The following is a 20075-nucleotide window of genomic DNA, read 5'->3' on the forward strand; positions in this document are numbered from 1 at the left end:
TTATATAGAGTTAATTACAGGTAGACACTCTCACTGAACACTTACTTTATGTTTATTTGGGTTTATTCTAATGTTATATAAAGTTAATTACAGGTAGACACTCTCACTGACCACTGACTTTATGTTTATTTGGGTTTATTCTAATGTTATATAGAGTTAATTACAGGTAGACACTCTCACTGACCACTGACTTTATGTTTATTTGGGTTTATTCTAATGTTATATAGAGTTAATTACAGGTAGACGCTCTCACTGACCACTGACTTTGTTTATTTGGGTTTATTCTAATGTTATATAGAGTTAATTACAGGTAGACGCTCTCACTGAACACTGACTATGTTTATTTGGGTTTATTCTAATGTTATATAGAGTTAATTACAGGTAGACACTCTCACTGACCACTGACTTTATGTTTATTTGGGTTTATTCTAATGTTATATAGAGTTAATTACAGGTAGACGCTCTCACTGACCACTGACTTTATGTTTATTTGGGTTTATTCTAATGTTATATAGAGTTAATTACAGGTAGACGCTCTCACTGACCACTGACTTTATGTTTATTTGGGTTTATTCTAATGTTATATAGAGTTAATTACAGGTAGACACTCACTGACCACTGACTTTATGTTTATTTGGGTTTATTCTAATGTTATATAGAGTTAATTACAGGTAGACACTCTCACTGACCACTGACTTTGTTTATTTGGGTTTATTCTAATGTTATATAGAGTTAATTACAGGTAGACACTCACTGACCACTGACTTTATGTTTATTTGGGTTTATTCTAATGTTATATAGAGTTAATTACAGGTAGACGCTCTCACTGACCACTGACTTTATGTTTATTTGGGTTTATTCTAATGTTATATAGAGTTAATTACAGGTAGACACTCTCACTGAACACTGACTTTATGTTTATTTGGGTTTATTCTAATGTTATATAGAGTTAATTACAGGTAGACACTCTCACTGACCACTGACTTTATGTTTATTTGGGTTTATTCTAATGTTATATAGAGTTAATTACAGGTAGACACTCTCACTGACCACTGACTTTATGTTTATTTGGGTTTATTCTAATGTTATATAGAGTTAATTACAGGTAGACGCTCTCACTGACCACTGACTTTATGTTTATTTGGGTTTATTCTAATGTTATATAGAGTTAATTACAGGTAGACACTCACTGACCACTGACTTTATGTTTATTTGGGTTTATTCTAATGTTATATAGAGTTAATTACAGGTAGACACTCTCACTGACCACTGACTTTGTTTATTTGGGTTTATTCTAATGTTATATAGAGTTAATTACAGGTAGACACTCTCACTGACCACTGACTTTATGTTTATTTGGGTTTATTCTAATGTTATATAGAGTTAATTACAGGTAGACACTCTCACTGACCACTGACTTTATGTTTATTTGGGTTTATTCTAATGTTATATAGAGTTAATTACAGGTAGACACTCTCACTGACCACTGACTTTATGTTTATTTGGGTTTATTCTAATGTTATATAGAGTTAATTACAGGTAGACACTCTCACTGACCACTGACTTTATGTTTATTTGGGTTTATTCTAATGTTATATAGAGTTAATTACAGGTAGACACTCTCACTGACCACTGACTTTATGTTTATTTGGGTTTATTCTAATGTTATATAGAGTTAATTACAGGTAGACGCTCTCACTGACCACTGACTTTATGTTTATTTGGGTTTATTCTAATGTTATATAGAGTTAATTACAGGTAGGCACTCTCACTGACCACTGACTTTATGTTTATTTGGGTTTATTCTAATGTTATATAGAGTTAATTACAGGTAGACACTCTCACTGACTTTGTTTACTCTCATGTTAATGAGAGGAAAAGGAAAATGTGGTGTTTGAACTTTTTGAACTTGTTGTACAGAGATTCTGGATGAGGGCAGCAGTGACTCTGGTGATGATGCGGAAGGCAGCGATGATGAGGATGATGACGACGGCGATGAAGGCGAAGGTGAAGCTGAAGAAGGTACATGTCTTTTCCCTGTTCATCGTTTTCTCTGTGCGTGGTAAACACATCAGCATGCTCCCACTGACGCAGAGCAAACAGTTGCCATGTTTATGTGGGTGGATCTTCCTGACTTAGCAGGTTTTCTAATTATCGCCAGTGGTGATGGAGCTTTTATTTTGAGTTGAAACAGAAGAAAATTGATGAGCACTCAAAAAACAAAACGGGGAAAAAAAACACTTGTTTGCTTTTGGGAAACTGAAAATCTCTCCTCTGAGCGTCTACTCACGTAACTCCTTAAAGGAGCAGTATCATGGAAATCCCCCGTTTCCCAGTTCATGCAGTGCGGAAACGAAATGTCCAATTTTTCAATTTCGCATTCAGCTACAAGTTGCACCCATTGCTGACACAGATGTGCAAATGCACACACACACACACAGCTTGTCTAGTCCCTGTAGAGAAGTACTGCCAATAGAGTAGGACCCTCTGTAGCAGATAAACATACACTTATTGGCACCATGCAGGCGTGGGATAGTAGAAGGGTATAAAGCCCCCCAGCATTGAGCTGCTGTGGAGCAGTGGAAGAACTGTGTTCTCTGGAATAATGGATGGTGGTGGAGCTCCATCCAGTACTTTGGGGATGATGAGGTGGGGTGGTGATTATCCAACATCTTGACCTCACTAACGCTCTTGCGCTGAAAGCAAGCAAATCCTCACAGTAAGCTTCTCCAAAATCTCGTAGACAGCCTTCTACCCTGGGCAGTAGAGATGATTACTCCCACATAATACTCTTGATTTTCGTCCCAATACTTTTGTCCGTATTGTATCTGCTCAGAACAGGGTATAAATGTCTTCACACAGTACAGAGAACATTTCCAGTGTCTGTGTGTTCGAGGTAAAACAGTTCAAATATGCACCTGAATCTAGTTCATCTAATTCAGTTGGTAATTTAAGAGGCAGATCTCATCCAATTCCCCCTTCTCTCGAAGACAGAAGAACAATTGAGCCGAAAGGTGCAAAGGAATGACGGCTGATTATTTTTCCTGAATTTTATTCTACATAGACATCATATTCTCACCCATTCATACTGAAGTACTTATACTGATGACCTTTATCAGGGTTAGTAGGATCTGTCCCTCTTACAGCGAGTCAGAATTCAAGTCCTTTTGGTCTGCTGAGCACAACATGTACAAGGAGCTTCTGTAAACACCTCAAAATCCACAGTGGAGAACCTCAGGAGGCACAAACGGGAGGTTCTGGCAAGGCCCCAACAGTTCTCTGATTTAAACAGCATTGAAAATCAGACTCTTAGCTGGCCTCGAGAAGCATTTACAAGCTGTGATACTTGCCAAAGGGGTTTTTCTAAGAACTGGCCATGATGACCGGGGTGTCCAGACCCTAACCATTTCCAGCATTGTTCTGGAGGAAGGCCAGTATCTCTAGTTCCTATCCATCAGCTTGTAAATCAGGTGAGCTGCTGGTAGACCCGAACAAATGCACACAGTGTCTGAAGGTCGGCTCTGTGGGCCGGGGCTCTGTGGGCCGGGGCTCTGTGGGCCGGGGCTCTGTGGGCCGGGGCTCTGTGGGCCGGGGCTCTGTGGGCCACACGCACAAACACACACAATCTTTGTTATGATGGATGACCATAAAAACAAACAAAAAAAGGAGGAGGTCATTTTGGTCCATTTGAATGAATAAATGAATAAAAAAATGACAGTCCTGCTAACCCCCCTCTCCTGCTCCTATGGGTCGTCCCGCTCTGCGATCTGGTGGAGCTTAGCCTTGTTAATTGCCTCATCTGGGAACGGCTTCTTCCCAGCAGTCGGTGAGGTGTAAAAATAATCCCACGTCAAGAACAAGTGCTATTGACCTCCAGATAAAGCGGCTTATGTGACTGGAGCCTCTGCTCGTTCCTGTGCTCCTATTGACCTGGTGTCCCCTCTGTCTTTATTTAGGAGAGGAGAAAGTCACTATTTTTGACCAGACGGAGGTGAACTTGGTCGCTTTCCGACGCACCATTTATCTGGCCATCCAGTCGAGGTGAGTGCACCTTCAGTCATGCATGTATGAATAAATGACAGATATTCACAGAATAGATTGAGGTACTTGAAGTGCATCCTTTTTTTATTTTTCTTTAAGATGAGTACTGTATAAAAAATATAAAAAATATGTGGTATTGAATAAAAATATTTCTAATAAAACTCATCAGCCACTCAGTCTCTTCCGATATATATATAAAATATATATATATATATTTTTTTTTTATATATATATATTATATTATTGATTTATATTATATAATCTTATTTTTTAAATTTTTTAGGGTTGCAAACAATTTAATACACGAGTAATAATACTAATCAGTTGGCTAGAGACCTTTTCTTTATCTAAGCCAAACCAGTCATTTACATAATTAACATTCACAAACTACAATATAGAGAGGTGGTCAGCAGGGGGTGAGCGAGAGAGAGAGGGGATGGGGGGGGGGGGAGGGGGTGGGGGGGGGGGGGAGAGACAGCGAGGGGCGAATTTGATCAGACAAACTCATTTATGCTCTGCTGCCGTCAGAGACCCCCCCCCCCCCCGAGTGTACAGTTCTGAACATACTGTCTCTCAGCATGTGTGAACGTTCTTACAGTATACACTCAGGCTTCGCTGTCTGGTGCCTGGATGTATGGACGGCTCTGTCTTCTCAAATTGAACACCGGTGGAAATCATTTACCACACAGAGTTGAAGAGCGCGGTCCTTAGTAAACACGTCATTTTAAGATGGAAATGCTTGAAGGCAAAGACCTCTAACTGACCTGTGTGTGGAGCAGCAGCTGGAACAGGACCTTTCTTGGGCTCTTAACTATCTGCCACTGTTATTATTACCACTATTAACTATCATTATTCTCATTACTCTGACTATATTTAATATAAGTTATACGACACCATGGTTATTAGATTAGGATTAAGAATATGTTGCACAACTGAGCAGTTTATTAATAATATATAAATTAAAGTTCTGATCAGAGGAGGACGGGTCTGGTCCACCGTGTGAGTCTTGGATCCTCCCAAGGTTTCTTCCTCCAGCTCTGAGGGAGTTTCTCCTTGCCACTGTCGCCATTGGCTGCTCACTGGGGGTCTTAGATTTTCGTGTATTATTATTATTATTAACATTATTATTATTATAATGTTATTTATACGCAGTATTAGGCTGGTGGTGTTAATTTTATGGCTGATTTTTGCAGTGTGTGTGTGTGTGTGTGTGTGTGTGTGTGTGTTTGTGTGTGTGTTTGTGTGTGTGTTTGTGTGTGTGTTTGTGTGTGTGTTTGTGTGTGTGTGTGTGTGTATATATATATATATATATATAGTGTGTGTGTGTGTGTATGGTCTTGAGTATTGTCCTGTGCAGATCTACTAAGCAACACACTCCAGTTCGATTCATGATTCGGTTCACAGTATAAGAGCATTGTTGCCACCCACTGCTAAGCTTCAAAGGAATCGTTTGGTAAAGAATCAAATGAACACGATTCAGCACTGACCTCAGATGCAGTTGATCAAGCATAACTCGTTTTATATCTGATGTTGGCTTCTTTAATCTACAGCGGGAGCTGCTAGGGTGACATTGCTAATAAACACTGGGCGTAGATTGTCACCAATCATCTCATCTATGTAAAGGCACACGGCCCAAAAACTCCTTCATTTGCATGACTCGGATAAATCAGTGTGGTTCAGAGCAGGATGTGATCTGCTTGTGAGTCTGAGCTGAAAAGACCTCTGCCAGCAATTAAGAGCTATATTAGCTGAGCCGACGCACTCGTGTTTCAGAGCAGTAATGGTTACGGATCCGTCTCTTGGAGATTTGCTTACATTTGGCTCTGTTGCATCTCAAGTGCATCTGAAATGAGCTAAGTAGCTCCAATAGATCTTGGTTGGATTTCTCTTGGCGGGTTCATAATCTGAGAGCTGTCCAATGAGCCCAAGGTGCGTGAAGCAGCTGAAACCAACAAACAGGCTTTGAAGAACAACATGAAATGTGAATCGGTCACATTGGACTGATATCCGATCCATGTAATAAGCTCCATGTCGTTGCCCACGCTAATCAAATGTACCAGATTAGTGCATCGCTATTAGCAGCGTAGTGTGTTTATGTGGCGCTGAACTCCTCCCCAGCTGGCAGGAACGTTCTGGTTTTAGTGGTTTCTCTAAAGCAGAGCCAAAAAACCCTCGGGGACCGCAGGGCGGTCACGTGACCCGGCCTCAGAAAGCCGCCGTCATCTCCCTTTAGAAGAAGCCCTCTGCGTCCTCTCCATCTTCACTTAACCTGCATTCTGTTCTATTAAGGGCCTCTGCGTGCTCTCAGCTGAGGGGGACGACGGATGGCTTTTATGCGCCTTCGTCCGTCCAGAAACCCACAGAACCGGCGGCGGAGCTGTAAATGTTTAATTTAAAGGGGCTGTTGGCCTGCTGAATCTCTCTAAAGGGAGACCTGTCGAGTTTGGGATGAGCAGAGCAGTCAGACAGTCAGAGCTGCAGAGGCATGCAGAGAAAGCCTGGGCTGGCCGTGTTCCAATCTGGAATGCTGTGAGGCGCCCTAAAGAGGGCACATATTCTTATACACTAGATTCTTCCGAAAATTGTGTTCGTCTGTGGCTTAGAGTATAAACAGCGATGAGTGTTCTAGAGTTATTTATTTATATTAGCTGTTATCGTAGCAGGCCTGGGCGGTTGAAGGTTGTTTTGGTGTTGCCAAGTGGTTGCTATGCTGTCCGAGGTGGTTGCTGTGTCCTCGAAGGGCTGTTGCTGCGGTGTCCCAGGTGGTTGCTGCACAGTTGCTCGGTAGGTGCTCACTGCGGCATACGATGGCTGTACTGTTGCTGTGCTGTTGCTTGAAGGCTGCTTTCATGTTGCCGGGTGGTTGCTATGTGGTTGCTAGGCAGTTGATCTGCCGTTAGAAGTAGGTGCTGTCGTGTCCCAAGTGGTTGCTGTTTAGTTGATGGGTGCTTACTACGCTGTTCCATGTGATTTGCTGTGCTGTTGCTTGAAGGCTGCTTTAATGTTGCCGGGTGGTTGCTGTGGTGTCCGAGGTAGTTGCTATGTCCTTGAAGGGCAGTTGCTGCGGTGTCCCAGGTGGTTGCTGCACAGTTGCTAGGTGGTCGCTGTACTGTTTCACATAATTTCTATACTTTTTCTTGAATGTTGTTTAGGTGTTGCCAAGTGGTTGCTGTGGTGTCCCAGGTGGTCCAGAGTAGGAAGCTTTCCTGTTGCATAGTGTTGCTTTAAACCAGTAGCATCAGTCTGCCCAGCCCAGTCTGTTTCGGCTGCCGTCACCCCTTTCTTGACTCCTGACTCCAGCTGAAGCCACCCAGAGAAAGCCTCCTGACCCGTCACTCAGCGCTCACAGCTGGTGGTTCTGCAGTCTGTCTGCTGTAAACACTGCCTGCACTGCTAGCAGTATCTCTCCCAGCGGCTCCCAAGCGCACTGAAAACACGACGTCAGCTATAAATAAACCAAACAGCAACTTTACAAACGTCTGACAGCTCTTTCTCGTCTCCAGCGCTCTGAGCGAAGCCGTGCACGTATAGTGTGCCTCCGAGCAGCGCTGGGGTTGCAGCGGTCTGCTGGTTCCAGATGTAACGTGGTACAAGAAATCTATGGTTCTCATAACATGAGCATTTGCTTAATTCTGATATTAAATAAACAAAAATGCAGCGACCAAAAATTCCCTCCAGTTTCGTACAGTTTTGAGTAAGTCAGTCGATTGACAGCTGGAGAAAATGATCAGCAGATTAATATTTAATAAACAAAATAATAATTAAAGCTCCGCCCTAATGTCCGGCTTCCTTTATTTATTTATTTGTCATTAAAGGGGAGATTTTTTTTCTGTTTTCATTCCTTTAAGGGTCGTTATATCTGAAAAATAATAATAATAATAATAATAATAATACGAGCAAAAATACCATGTTTTCTGATATTGTGATGTTTTCTGAGACGGTTATCATTTAGGTGTATGTGTCTGGTATCTGTGGTTGTTGGTCTACTGGTGTGTAATAACTGGTTTATAGTGGGTGAATGTGCTGTGTGTGTGTGTGTGTGTGTGTGTGTGTGTGTGTGTGTGTGTGTGAGATTGGGGTTTTTATAGCATGTGTGTGTATTAGCATTAGCATTAGCCTCCTTGACTCGGTTCTGAATGGGTTCTTCAGTGCTGGTTTATAAGCAGAGAAAGGCGAGCGCCGGTTCTGCGGTTCTCCCGCTGGTAAAACAGAGCGTTTCAGTGAGAGTTTTATAAAGGGTCAGATATTATGGTCTGTTTTCAGGTTCCACTGTAAAATAGCTCCACACTGCTACAGAACCTCAACTCCTTTATTTACCTTCTGAGAACGTCTGCAGCCCCGGCCGGCTGGGGATAGTGTCCGTTAGTGGCGATTGGGGTTAAAATAGCCCATACCCGATCCGTTTAAAATATGCCTGGATCGGCTCGGGACATCCCTTTATGTAACAGTATGAATATTTGTTTAAAAAAGAAAAATAAAATTCATATCAGCAAAGTCTTTTTATGTATTTTAAGCATCTAGATTTCAAACAGTCCTATATCATTAACACCATCCCACCATGTATACACCTTTAGTGCTATGGTACATATTAATTTGAGATAAATATGCATTGCGTCTTAATGGGTCATATTTCTAGCTTCCATGTTTTCCAGCAATGTCAGAAAGGGCTGCCAGGTTCTAATTTCATAATTCTAATCACAGTAATATTTTTGATACTGATGTTTTGATGCAGGCTGTATCCATCACATGCTCACGAGTGTACTGGGATATATGATATGGTCTTGTCTGAGATATGCAGGCCTTCTCTGAGTTGACTGAAAAAAAATATATAAGCCTGTTATACTTTCCTTCTTTTTCCTGTAAGTGGTGAAATGTCACTGCTGATTGGTTGATGGCCGGCTCCTGTAGACCTGCAGAAACGCTGGAGAGAAAGACAGAAAGGCTATTGTGGCCCAGTGTCCCGAGGGCCGACTCCACACGCCGCTATTTTGAGCTGCCTGGCAGTTATAGAGCTGTCAGAAACCGGGAACTTGTTTTAACCCTGTGGTGACAAAAATAAGCCGAGTCAACAGAGGGGTGTGTGTGTGTGTGTGTGTGTGTGTGTGTGTGTGTGTGTGTGTGTGTGGACTGTAGAATAGCGAGAGTTCAGCTCTTGCTGTTTATAAACTCTCTAAAGCCTTTTCCCTTCATTTCGCAAACTGTGAAATTACCCTGAGTTGGCACGCATGGGGAGTGGTGGGTGGATGTAATGACTGTGTGTGTGTGTGTGTGTGTGTGTGTGTGTGTGTGTGTGTGTGTGTGTGTGTGTGTGTGTGTGAGAACGCTTTGAGCACTTGACGTAGAGCTGCAGAGCGCTGACAGAACCTGTGAGGTTCGCGGTGTCTCTGCTGTCTCTGTTCCTAATATCCTCAATCAGGATCTTGCCCGGTGTGCAGTAGATCAGTTGTCAGTCATAATTGTGGTATTGATCTTTGCAGTGCTGATGGCGCAAAAGACTGTGTAACAAATCACGGAAGTGTGTGTGTGTGTGTGTGTGTGTGTGTGTGTGTGTGTCAGGACTCCCAGACAGATCACACACACACACACACACACTGTCACAGAAGCTCCAGATGAGTTTGTGGGTGTTTGAGGAAATCAGGACAGCCAAACCATCCAACAGCCGTAATGGTTACGGTCAAAGTAGTGCAGAGAACTCCTTACCCCCCCAAACACACACACACACACACACACCTCACGTCAGGGCAGTTTTCAGTGTATTGTAACGTCTGTCTGACGGTCTTGTGGGTGCTGTAGTTGGTCGGAGTTAGAAATTCATACTGACTTTGGTAAACTAGCAGTGGTTAATGTTCATGTTTTTAGAGGCACAATAGAGACTGAGATCAAGACCCGTACTGTTGGGTGCAAAACTGAGCAAGGGGGAATAATTCATACTGGTACAAATGGCATAGCTGAGCAAGGGGAAGAAATTCATACTGGTTCAAGTGGCATAGCTGAGCAAGGGGAAGAAATTCATACTGGTACAAGTGCCATAGCTGAGCCAGGGGAAGAAATTCATACTGGTACAAGTGGCATAGCTGAGCAAGGGGAAGAAATTCATACTGGTACAAATGGCATAGCTGAGCAAGGGGGGAAATTCATACTGGTACAAATGGCATAGCTGAGCAAGGGGAGAAATTCATACTGGTACAAGTGCCATAGCTGAGCAAGGGGAAGAAATTCATACTGGTAGAAATGGCATAGCTGAGCAAGGGGAAGAAATTCATACTGGTACAAGTGGCATAGAGGAGCAAGGGGAAGTAATTCATACTGGTACAAGTGGCATAGAGGAGCAAGGGGAAGTAATTCATACTGGTACAAGTGGCATGGCTGGTAGGAGTGAAATTCATACTGGTACAAAAGGCTGTGATGAAAATAAATAGTCGTAGTTGCGTGGCTGATTGGAGTAAACAGTCGTACTGTTGTTGTAGCGTAGCTGACCAGTCTAGAAAATGCAGACTGGTAGAAGTGCTGTATTTGACCAGACCACAGTCTACACAGGTCCAGAAGCAGCGGCATCCCAGACTGGCCGACTCGAGCAGGGAGTATGGGAGGGGGGAAAACACGCTGCCTTCCAAAAATGTTTAAGTGATGATGGATCTTGGCTAAATGCTGCATTAGCCGCCGTTTATAGCCTCCCTCCACGCTCTCGCAGTCCTTCGCTTGTTCTAGAAGCGAGACACAGACCAGCAGGTTCGGTTGGGTTTGTGCTTTTCAAGTTCTTCCTTTTTTGATGTTATATATTTGATGGTATGGAAGCGTTGATGGATTCAGGTCATTTAGAACAGAGACTTCTCACTGCCAGGCGTGTTTGGAGGATTTAGCCTAATGAATATTCTAATGTGCAGATCCTTCCGTGCAGTAATTCAATATGTGTGACCGTCTGAAGAAATTTTATTCATGGGCTTCAGTAGGAGCAATACCATGTGATACATATTTCATGTGCATTCAGTGTCATTCGGCGTGTATGTGTAGTCTTACATGTGCAAAGGATACTCAGATATGCACATTTTAAAGCAGGTTGGTTTGCGCCTCATGCATATTAAAATTCATTTATTTATTAATTAAATCGATTTTATTTCTTTTTTTAAACGCTAACGATTTTTCAGCACTGTTGCATACTAATGACTCTCTCTTCTTTGCATTTTCACAGCTTGGACTTCGAGGAATGCGCCCACAAGCTGATCAAAATGGACTTTCCTGAGAGCCAGACGGTACGTTAGCTAGCCTGCAGCATTAACAGGCCTGCGTCCACCCACCCCACCACCCCCCTCCTCCCCGCTGCCGGCTGTTTATTGAATCCCTTTTAGTCCTGTCTAAATATTTGTTTTCTGTCTCCGAGGTAGTTTGGGTCTTTGTAGTCACTCGGGAAGCATTTGTCATCTTAATATCCTTGTTTTGCAGCTTCGCGGCGGGGAAAAACGGCCATTTAGCGGCTGCGAATCTGGGTGTTCCCTTCGCTTTAACTGCTTTAACTGATCGGATGCTTTTCTCCTGCGTTGGCCTGCTGGCTTTGATTGTCACTCTGCTTCTCTGGGATTTCAAACTCCGATTTAATCTTCGGGCCGCTCTTTAGGCGTAAAATGCTCAAGCCAAGAGCATGCCTGGAGCTCGGAGTGGTTCTCGTTGCCCTCAGTACTTTAATAATACGCAGAAGTGTGTGCAGAAAGGGTGAATATATGTATGTATTTAGGGGCCGCTGGGCTGTGTATGTGCGCGCCTGTTCTTCCTGCTTTTTGTTTGCGCTTAATGACTAAATCTGACCGTCTCCAGAAGCAGGATGTGTTCATGTTCTTTTACGCCTGTCCCTCGGGTTCGTTCCCACCACGCTTATTTAAACAAAGCCCCCTATATTTGGAGCGCTTGAGCAGATACGGAGTCTGTGTAAATACTAAAAGACGTTAGAACTGTACGTTGGTCCCCCAAGTATTCCCTCGAGAGCTGCAACATAAACACTGATAGTAATTGCAGAGTTGTAGTTGTAGAGAAGGCCGAGCACATACTGGAGCTATGGTATCCTTACAGCGGCGAAACAGAGGCCGAGTAGGAGGTACAGGCGAATAGCGGGTCAAAAGCTACCTAGCTAGGAGACATCCCGAAGCTTTTCACTAAATAATTAAAAAATCTTTGCATCTCCCAAATGCCAGCTTTACAGGAGAAGGAGAATCCTCAGCGTTCAGTAAAATCAGCAGATACCGCAGATCCGAGTGCTTAAGGATCTCTGGTTCGAATCATGGGAGTCAGAAAGAGCACAGTTGGGTTGGATTGATGGCACCTCCTCCCCACGTCACTCCTAGTGTGATGATGGTCAGCACAGGCCTTAGCTGTTAGCTGTGGTGTCTGAGCTAGGTAGCCGGGCCTTCCTCAGATTGCTGTGGCTACCTAGCGGTACTATAGCAGCAGCAGCTGCACGTTTGCTAGTCTTCACCCTCAAAATGAGCTTCCTAGCCCAAATACATATTATCCGAAATGTTGGACAGGTAGGAGGATGTAGAGTTGAGGGTCCTACCGATGGTTAAAAGGGGCTTTTTTTGAGAGAAGGTGAACGAATGCTGACCGAAACTGCCGTTCACCATTGCAGGGTTGTGCGTAAGGCATCGCTCTCCTCTGTGCTGGTCCTCCACAATGTATGAACTGGGAAGAGCGTCAATCTGCGTATGGGCTGAAGGTTAGAGAGAGGTGGGCTTGTGTTAGACGTTCGGCATACAGGGGATTCATGCACAGCTAAGTTGATATTGGCCTGGTCTAGTTTAGTCTGATCCAGTCCAAAGAATGCATAGACTGTCAGGGTTTATGCACACTGAGGTGAGGAGGAGGAGTTTAAGGAGGGGTATATAAGGGGATATTTTGGAAGGCAATCAAATCCTCACAGCAATGCTCCTCCAAATCTAGTAGGAAGTCTTCTTGGACAGTAGAGACAGTTACTCCAACAAAAGCAGGATCAGCTCTTTTTAATACCCTTGATTAATACCCAGGTGTCCCAATACTTTTGTCCACAGAGTGATGTTTGTTATATTGTTATATACAGTTATATAGTGTTATATAGAGTGAAGTTTGTGTTATATTGTTGTTAAATAGGGTGAAGTTTGTTGGTATATACAGTTATAGTGTGTTATATAGAGTGATGTTTGTGTTATATTGTTATATAGGGTGACGTTTGTTGTTATATACAGTTATAGTGTTATATAGAGTGAAGTTTGTTGGTATATACAGTTATAGTGTGTTATAGTGAAGTCTATTGTTATATACAGTTAGTGTATTAGAGTGAGGTCTGTTTTATTGTTATATAGTTATAGTGTGTTGTATAGAGTGAAGTTTGTATCATATAGGGTGAAGTTTGTTATTGTTATATAGTTATAGTGAAGTCTATTGTTATATACAGTTAGTGTATTATAGTAAATTCTGTTTTTTGTAATATACAGCTATAGTGAAGTCTGTTATACACAGTTACAGTGTTTTATAGAGTGAAGTCTGTTATATTGGTATATACAGTTAGTGTGCTATATAGAGTGAAGTTTGTAATATTAGTCTGAATATGCAGCTCTTACATGTCATTCAGGCTTTTGCAGAGTACCATACACATATAAAAATAACCTCAGTAGCAGGTCCAGGAGAAGCAGCGGTGTCCTTTTTGTACTGTGTGACTTTGGCAGCGCGTGGTCACTGAGCGAGCGAGTGTGTGTGGTGGTCCTGGGCCAGTATGTGACGTCAATGCGTGTTCGTACTTTGTGGAACATTAGATCTTGACCCGAGCCAAAACCTGATTTTCAGTGGCGAATCGGTGCTGACTTGGTCATTCGGGCCAAAACTCGCTCCTGGAGGCCGAGACTGTAACCGCTGAGTCCCGAGTAGCTGCGTTTCCACGAGACATTAAAAAGCAGATATTCTGACCTCACCCAGAGCCAGAGTACGCGGCTAATTCGGCTGAATAATGCAGCTATAAATAGATGTAAGGTTTGCTTGGCAGGAGTGTGTGTGTGTGTGTGTGTGTGTGTGTGTGTGTGTGTGTGTGTGTGTGTGTGTACGTATGTATGTACGCCAGTGTCTCAGTGGCAGTCCACACAAGTCTGTTGGTGCTGGCAGAACACCGCACTGCTCCAGACCCACCATGGACACATTGCGTCATCACACACACACACACACCTGAGCCTTCCTTTTTCCTTCATGAAACACACACACACACACACACACACACACACACACAGTATGAAATGCTTCATTATGTCAATATATAAAATCTAGACTACTTACACATTTGCTGTGATGCAGAAATAAGAACCCGTATCTCCAAAACAGCAAGTTTTCAGGTCACAGAACTGACTTTCTTAGCTTTCATTGGAAGCCCATGTAAAATAGGAGCATTTCTATTGGTCCATTTATTGTAAGTGTTTATCGGCTCAGTAAAACACTGATATTGGAGTAAACACTAATATCATTCCTATAGAAAGTGGTGGTGATTCCCCTCGTGGAGTCTAGTATTAATACCCAGACTAGATTGGGCTTCAGTTGATGCCGGACGGTGGGTGCCAGGTCTAACCATGCTGATTAGATTAGATGCTGATTAGAGCTATGGAGGCTAGAATACGGGTGGTGCAGGCTTTAGGCTCAGTGATTATGTAATTGTGTTATGCTTCTCTGTGGTAAACAGGAACTGATGGGAGGGGTCTACTGTAGGGTCCGCCTAAAGGTGAGCTTGTGTAATGTACTAGATACTCGGGTGTATTGAATAGCTATCTGTCTGTGTAGTAGCGCTTTAACCTGCATAGGCTTTGTCCACAGGTGCGTCTTCATAGCCAGGTAACTTGTTTTCTAAATTATAGTTGAATTTATACTGAGATTTGTTTAAATTTGTGTTGCTTTATGCTTAAATAAGCTGTGTTTCCAAGCCATCGTGACCCCTGGCAGCCAAACAAACCAAAGCATCCATCCAACCTGGTGCTTCATCCAGGTTCAGTGAATGCATCAGCCCCATGGATCAGCCTAATTATCCGTAACATAATTAATATCGGGTCCGATATCCGATCCTGATGTCGGATCGGTGCATCCCTACAACACGCGCTACATCCTAGAGGTTTTTTTTAAAGTACACACTGACGCATGCACTCACCCAAACGCTGTCAGTCTCCCACAGCAGTGTCTGAGGGGTCCCTCCTGTTGTGTGGATGTGATGGATGGGCGCTTTTGTGAGTACCTCGTTTGAAATGTTGGCTGCAGTGCCCCGCCGTCATTAAACTGTCAGGCGGTGGCGTGTGATGGAGATGCGGCCTGTCTGCGGGTTCCAGCTGAAGTTTCTCTGCAGGTGTAAATCTCTGCTTTAGGCAGGTCGTTCTCCGATAAGGCGCCGGGCCACGGTCTCGCTGAAGACTGTTTATGTACGAGCACGGCAGCAGTGTTTTCACATCGCTACTGGAACTCGTACAGCACATAGCATTGGAATTCGATGCATGTCCAAATGTTTGTGGACACCCCTTCCAATGAACGTGTTCGGCTGCTTTACATTGCACTCATTGCTGACATCCATCCATCCATCTATCCTTGTCTACTTCTCTGTAGAGAAGTACTGCCAATAGAATAGGACCCTCTGGAGCTGATTACCCCAAATTAGCCTATTGGCACCATGCTGCCTAATGCCAGGCGTGGGCTAGAGGAGGGGTGTAAAGCCCCCAGCATTGAGCTGCTGTGGAGCATTGGAGGAGCTGTGTTTACTGGAGTGACGCAATGGTCGAGCTCCATCCTGTACTTTTGAGATGAGTTATGGCTTATGGCATAAGGTAGGGTGGTGATTATCTAACATGCTGGCCTGTTGCTGAATGCAATCAAATTATTTACTTCAAAATCGACTAGAAAGCCTTCTTCCCTGGACAGTAGAGACAGTTACTGCAATAAAAGCAGGAGAAGCTTTTTTTAATACCCTTGATTTCAGAAGAAACAATGAATTTGCAGGTGTCCCAATACTTTTGTCCATATAGTTTATTTAGAAATGGTGAGGTTAAATGCTTCAGGTTAGTTATTGCCGTTTTATCTGCTTATGAACATGATTACCTTTTTGTTTGTACATTTATGATAACTTGTTTATGTAAATTTGCTGTGGTTATTTACTGATGCTCCTGACTGGCATTAGATTTATATATATATAATAAATATATATATTATATAAATATTTGTGTATGTATACGTATATATATGTGTGTGTATACGTGTTTGTGTATATATATATATATGTGTGTGTATGTATGTATGTGTATATATATATTTGAACATGAAAAGGTATATATGAATTTTTTTTAGTTATATAGAAATTAGCTGTATATGAACTCTCTCACTGTAAGACTGACGCCCGCTGTGCCGCTCTTCAGTGCAGTGATCACACATTTTGCTGGAAACCCACAGAGATAATGTGGCTTCAGCAGTTGACCATATGTTTAGGGCCTCTATGTAACCAGCGTTTGAGACGTTTCATGTTTAAGAGCGTTTCATTTCTTCCCGAGGGGCACAATTAGTTTTCTAACAGACAGCGATGCACGTATACACACTGCAGGCACACAGTATAGAAGACGAGTGAGGAGCAGGAGAAGCAGAGAGATCATAGCTGGACGGTCGTATAATCCGTGCGTGAGCCTAAGAGAGGTCAGCAGGTCTCCATAACTGACCATTGTTCTTTTTTATGTTGTTATATATTAATTCATTATTATATATCCTGGATTTTGTGAAACTGATGTGAAACAGCTTTGTGAAGAAACACATTGAGGCCTTTTCATCGTTAAAATTCTAAGTTAGAAATGACAGTGAAAATCTCCAGGTGTTTTTGTGTCCTTAAATCAAATCAAATATTATTTGTCACATACATAGTATTACACAGTATAACTTGCAGTGAAATGCTTTCTTTGACAGTCTGCCCACATCAAAGCTATACAATAAAGATCTTAACTTAACTTAACTAAACCTTAACTTAATGAAGTAAAGTGCAAAAGTGCAAAAGAAAAAGAAAAATAGAATAAGTTACATTTAAGTTAAATTTAAGTTAAAAAATAAAATATGAAAATATAGAAATATAAGCAAAAAAAATACAAATATATATACAGATGAAATAGTGTGTGTATATGTGTGTATGTATATATATATATATATATATATATATATATATATATATATATATATACATTATACATTATACATACGTTATTGTCCGTAGTGAGTTAAATATCTTAAATATCGAGTCCCGAATCCGATCCCTAATATGATGGCACTAGAGAATAGGGATGTCCTGAGAACTGATACTTCGGTAACAAAACAGTACCAAAACTCTGAAAACGTGGCTGTACTTGGTCTCCAAAGGAGCCGAAACTACGTCCGATTTACGTTCCCATCTTTCAAACCCTCTTAATGTTGCTTATTATTTTACACTCCATCTTCTGTTGTTGTTATTATAGCATTTATTATGTGTAATAAACCCCTAGAATAGATCATTAAAGTTTATATTATATGTAATTTTCCAAATTCTCAGACTTTGAACCAACAACCAGTGGCATTTTTTGGAAAAACGCTTGAGCCCACAATTTCCATATTGGCTCATCCCTGACTTTCAGCATTCATTTACATTTGAGGAATTTAGCTGACGCTCTTCTCCAGAGCGACTTACGAGGTTACTCGTATTACAGAGGTCAGAGGGCCAGTGTAGCGTTAGGAGTCTTGCCCAAGGACTCTTATTGGTGTAGCGCTGCACAGTCACCCAGACTGGGAATCGAACCCCTGTCCACCACATGGTGTGGGAGCTCAAATCATATAAAGAAAAGGTAGAAAAGATAGAAGTGCCGCTTCTGTCTAACGCAGCCATGTTTTGACTAAGGTCAGCGTAGCATCTGAATGGCGTCACTTCCGATAAAAACAGGAGACCGTCGGACTCTGTAATTTCCCACCATGCGATCGTCCCTCCCTGCAGACGTTCCCGACTGACGGTTCGCTTCTGAAAGCTGGCCTTGCTGCTGCATGGTTGATGGTGGATGATGCCAGTGTCCGACTTCTTCTGTTAAGGCTGGTTTTTACTCCATCACCCCTCCCACGCTGTCGTAGATCAGATTTTGTCGTAGATCAGACAGAAAACAGCTCGTATGTGTGCTTGTGGGCCGCTCCCGCTCCTCCAAGCTTTCTTCAGAAATCAAGGGTGCTAATAGGGAGTTTGTCAGTATTTGCTGTGGTACTGCTTTCCACTACACTTGCCGTGTGTGAGGGTTTGATTGCATTCAGCCTCGTGAAAGCATCAGTGAGGTTAGGTGCTGATGTTGGAGGATTGGTCCTGCCGCTCCAGCCGTCACTCCAGAGAACACCGTTGTACCTCTCCACCGCTCGATGCTGGTGGGCTTTATACCCCTCTAGCCTCTAAGGCATGGTGACCTAGGGCTCCTGCGTGGCGGCTTCACAGCGTGCGGCTCTGTTTGCAGTGCTCTTCAAGCTCTTCTATGGAAGGGATACACAGGCTGTGTACGCTCGTGACACAAGCTCCACTGTTTGTAGCCCAGCAGCACATGGACTAGAGCTGAACTCTGCAGGAAAGCCAGGAGCTGCCCTGCATCCCTTCTCCTTTGCTTTGCTTTGCTCCCACCAGAAGAACTATGAGCTTGTGCACATACAGTGTACATACACACACACCTCCATCAAGGGACGCGTGTGTGTGAGTGTGTATGTCAACCTCTGCATTATTGACTGTTGTTTGGAAAGGTCTTTCGCTACAGGCTGGGAGGAGGCTCAAACCAGCAGGACATGGGCAGCTCTTATTAATAATGCAGACCGATTGTTGTAGACTCCCAGAGCTGCGAGTAGGATGCATGTTGCAGTTCCACCCAGAACAGCTGAAACAGAGCCACAGGCCTGCCTGAGCTCCCCGTCGACATGAGACACTATCTGCCTTCTGTGTTTCAGTCGAGGAATCTGACCGGCAGTTCCTATAATTTTGCAATTCCTGAATATAAAATAATGTCATTCAAAGTCAATCTAATTTTAACAAAATATTTACATTTACAGCATTTAGCTGACGCTCTTATCCAGAGCCACTTACAAGGTCACTCGTATTACAGAGGTCAGAGGGCCAGTGTAGTGTTAGGAGTCTTGCCCAAGGACTCTTATTGATGTAGCGCAGCAGAATCACCCAGACGGGGATTTGAACCCCAGCCTCCCACATAGTATGGTAGCTCCGTGGCAGGTAGTGGTGTTATCTGTTGCGCCACACCAACCACCAACAAAACAAACACACACTGAAATTGCTGGAGGTTCTGTGAGCGTTAATATTTTTGACCCATGTATCTTTTTATAATGTAATTAATTGATTTAGGTTTTTTTTATGTATTTATTCATTTATTAATTATATAATTTTATTATATATATTAGTTTATTTATTTTTAATGTTTCAGTTGTGAATTCCTACAATTTTACAATTCCTGAATCTAAAATGTTATGTCATACATTCTAATTTTAACACAACAAAGATGCACTGAAATTGGTTTTATGAGCATTAATATTGTTAAATATATATCTTTTTATATATTAGTTAATTAATTAATTTGTTTATTGATTTATTAATTATATATTTTATTATATATTATTATTATTATTATATATATATTTTTTTTATTGCTATAGTTGAGGAATCTGACAGTTTCCTACAATTTTGTGTAACACAATGTCATTCATCCAGATGTGAACACAACAGACACACTGAAATATAAGCTTTTATAAGCGTTTTTTGACCTATGTGTCCTTTTATGTATTTATTATTTAATTTAATTCATGTATTAATTTAATAAAAATTTTTATTTATGTATTTTTAGTTTTTTTTTCCGTTGAGGAATCTGACCTGCAGTTCCTATAATTCTGCAATTCCTGAATATAAAATAATGTGTTAAATCATTCATCCTATGTATCTTTTTATTAATCCTTTAATTAATGAGTGTATTTACTTATTCATTATATCCTTTAAAATATATTTTTAGTTAGTTTATAAGCAT

At 42.1% G+C, this 20075-nt stretch overlaps 1 protein-coding gene across 1 annotated transcript in view; it reads left to right on the plus strand.

Moving 5' to 3' along the window:
• Positions 1-20075, plus strand: part of cwc22 (CWC22 spliceosome associated protein homolog) — a 69669-nt gene that overhangs the window by 30739 nt on the left and 18855 nt on the right. Inside the window, exons 13-15 of the mRNA XM_072685406.1 lie at positions 1921-2022; positions 3957-4041; positions 11231-11291. Coding sequence (XP_072541507.1) covers positions 1921-2022; positions 3957-4041; positions 11231-11291 — 248 coding nt within the window. The remainder of the gene's footprint in view (positions 1-1920; positions 2023-3956; positions 4042-11230; positions 11292-20075) is intronic.

Source organism: Salminus brasiliensis, chromosome 8, assembly GCF_030463535.1.
Source record: "Salminus brasiliensis chromosome 8, fSalBra1.hap2, whole genome shotgun sequence".
NCBI classification, from domain to species: domain Eukaryota; kingdom Metazoa; phylum Chordata; class Actinopteri; order Characiformes; family Bryconidae; genus Salminus; species Salminus brasiliensis.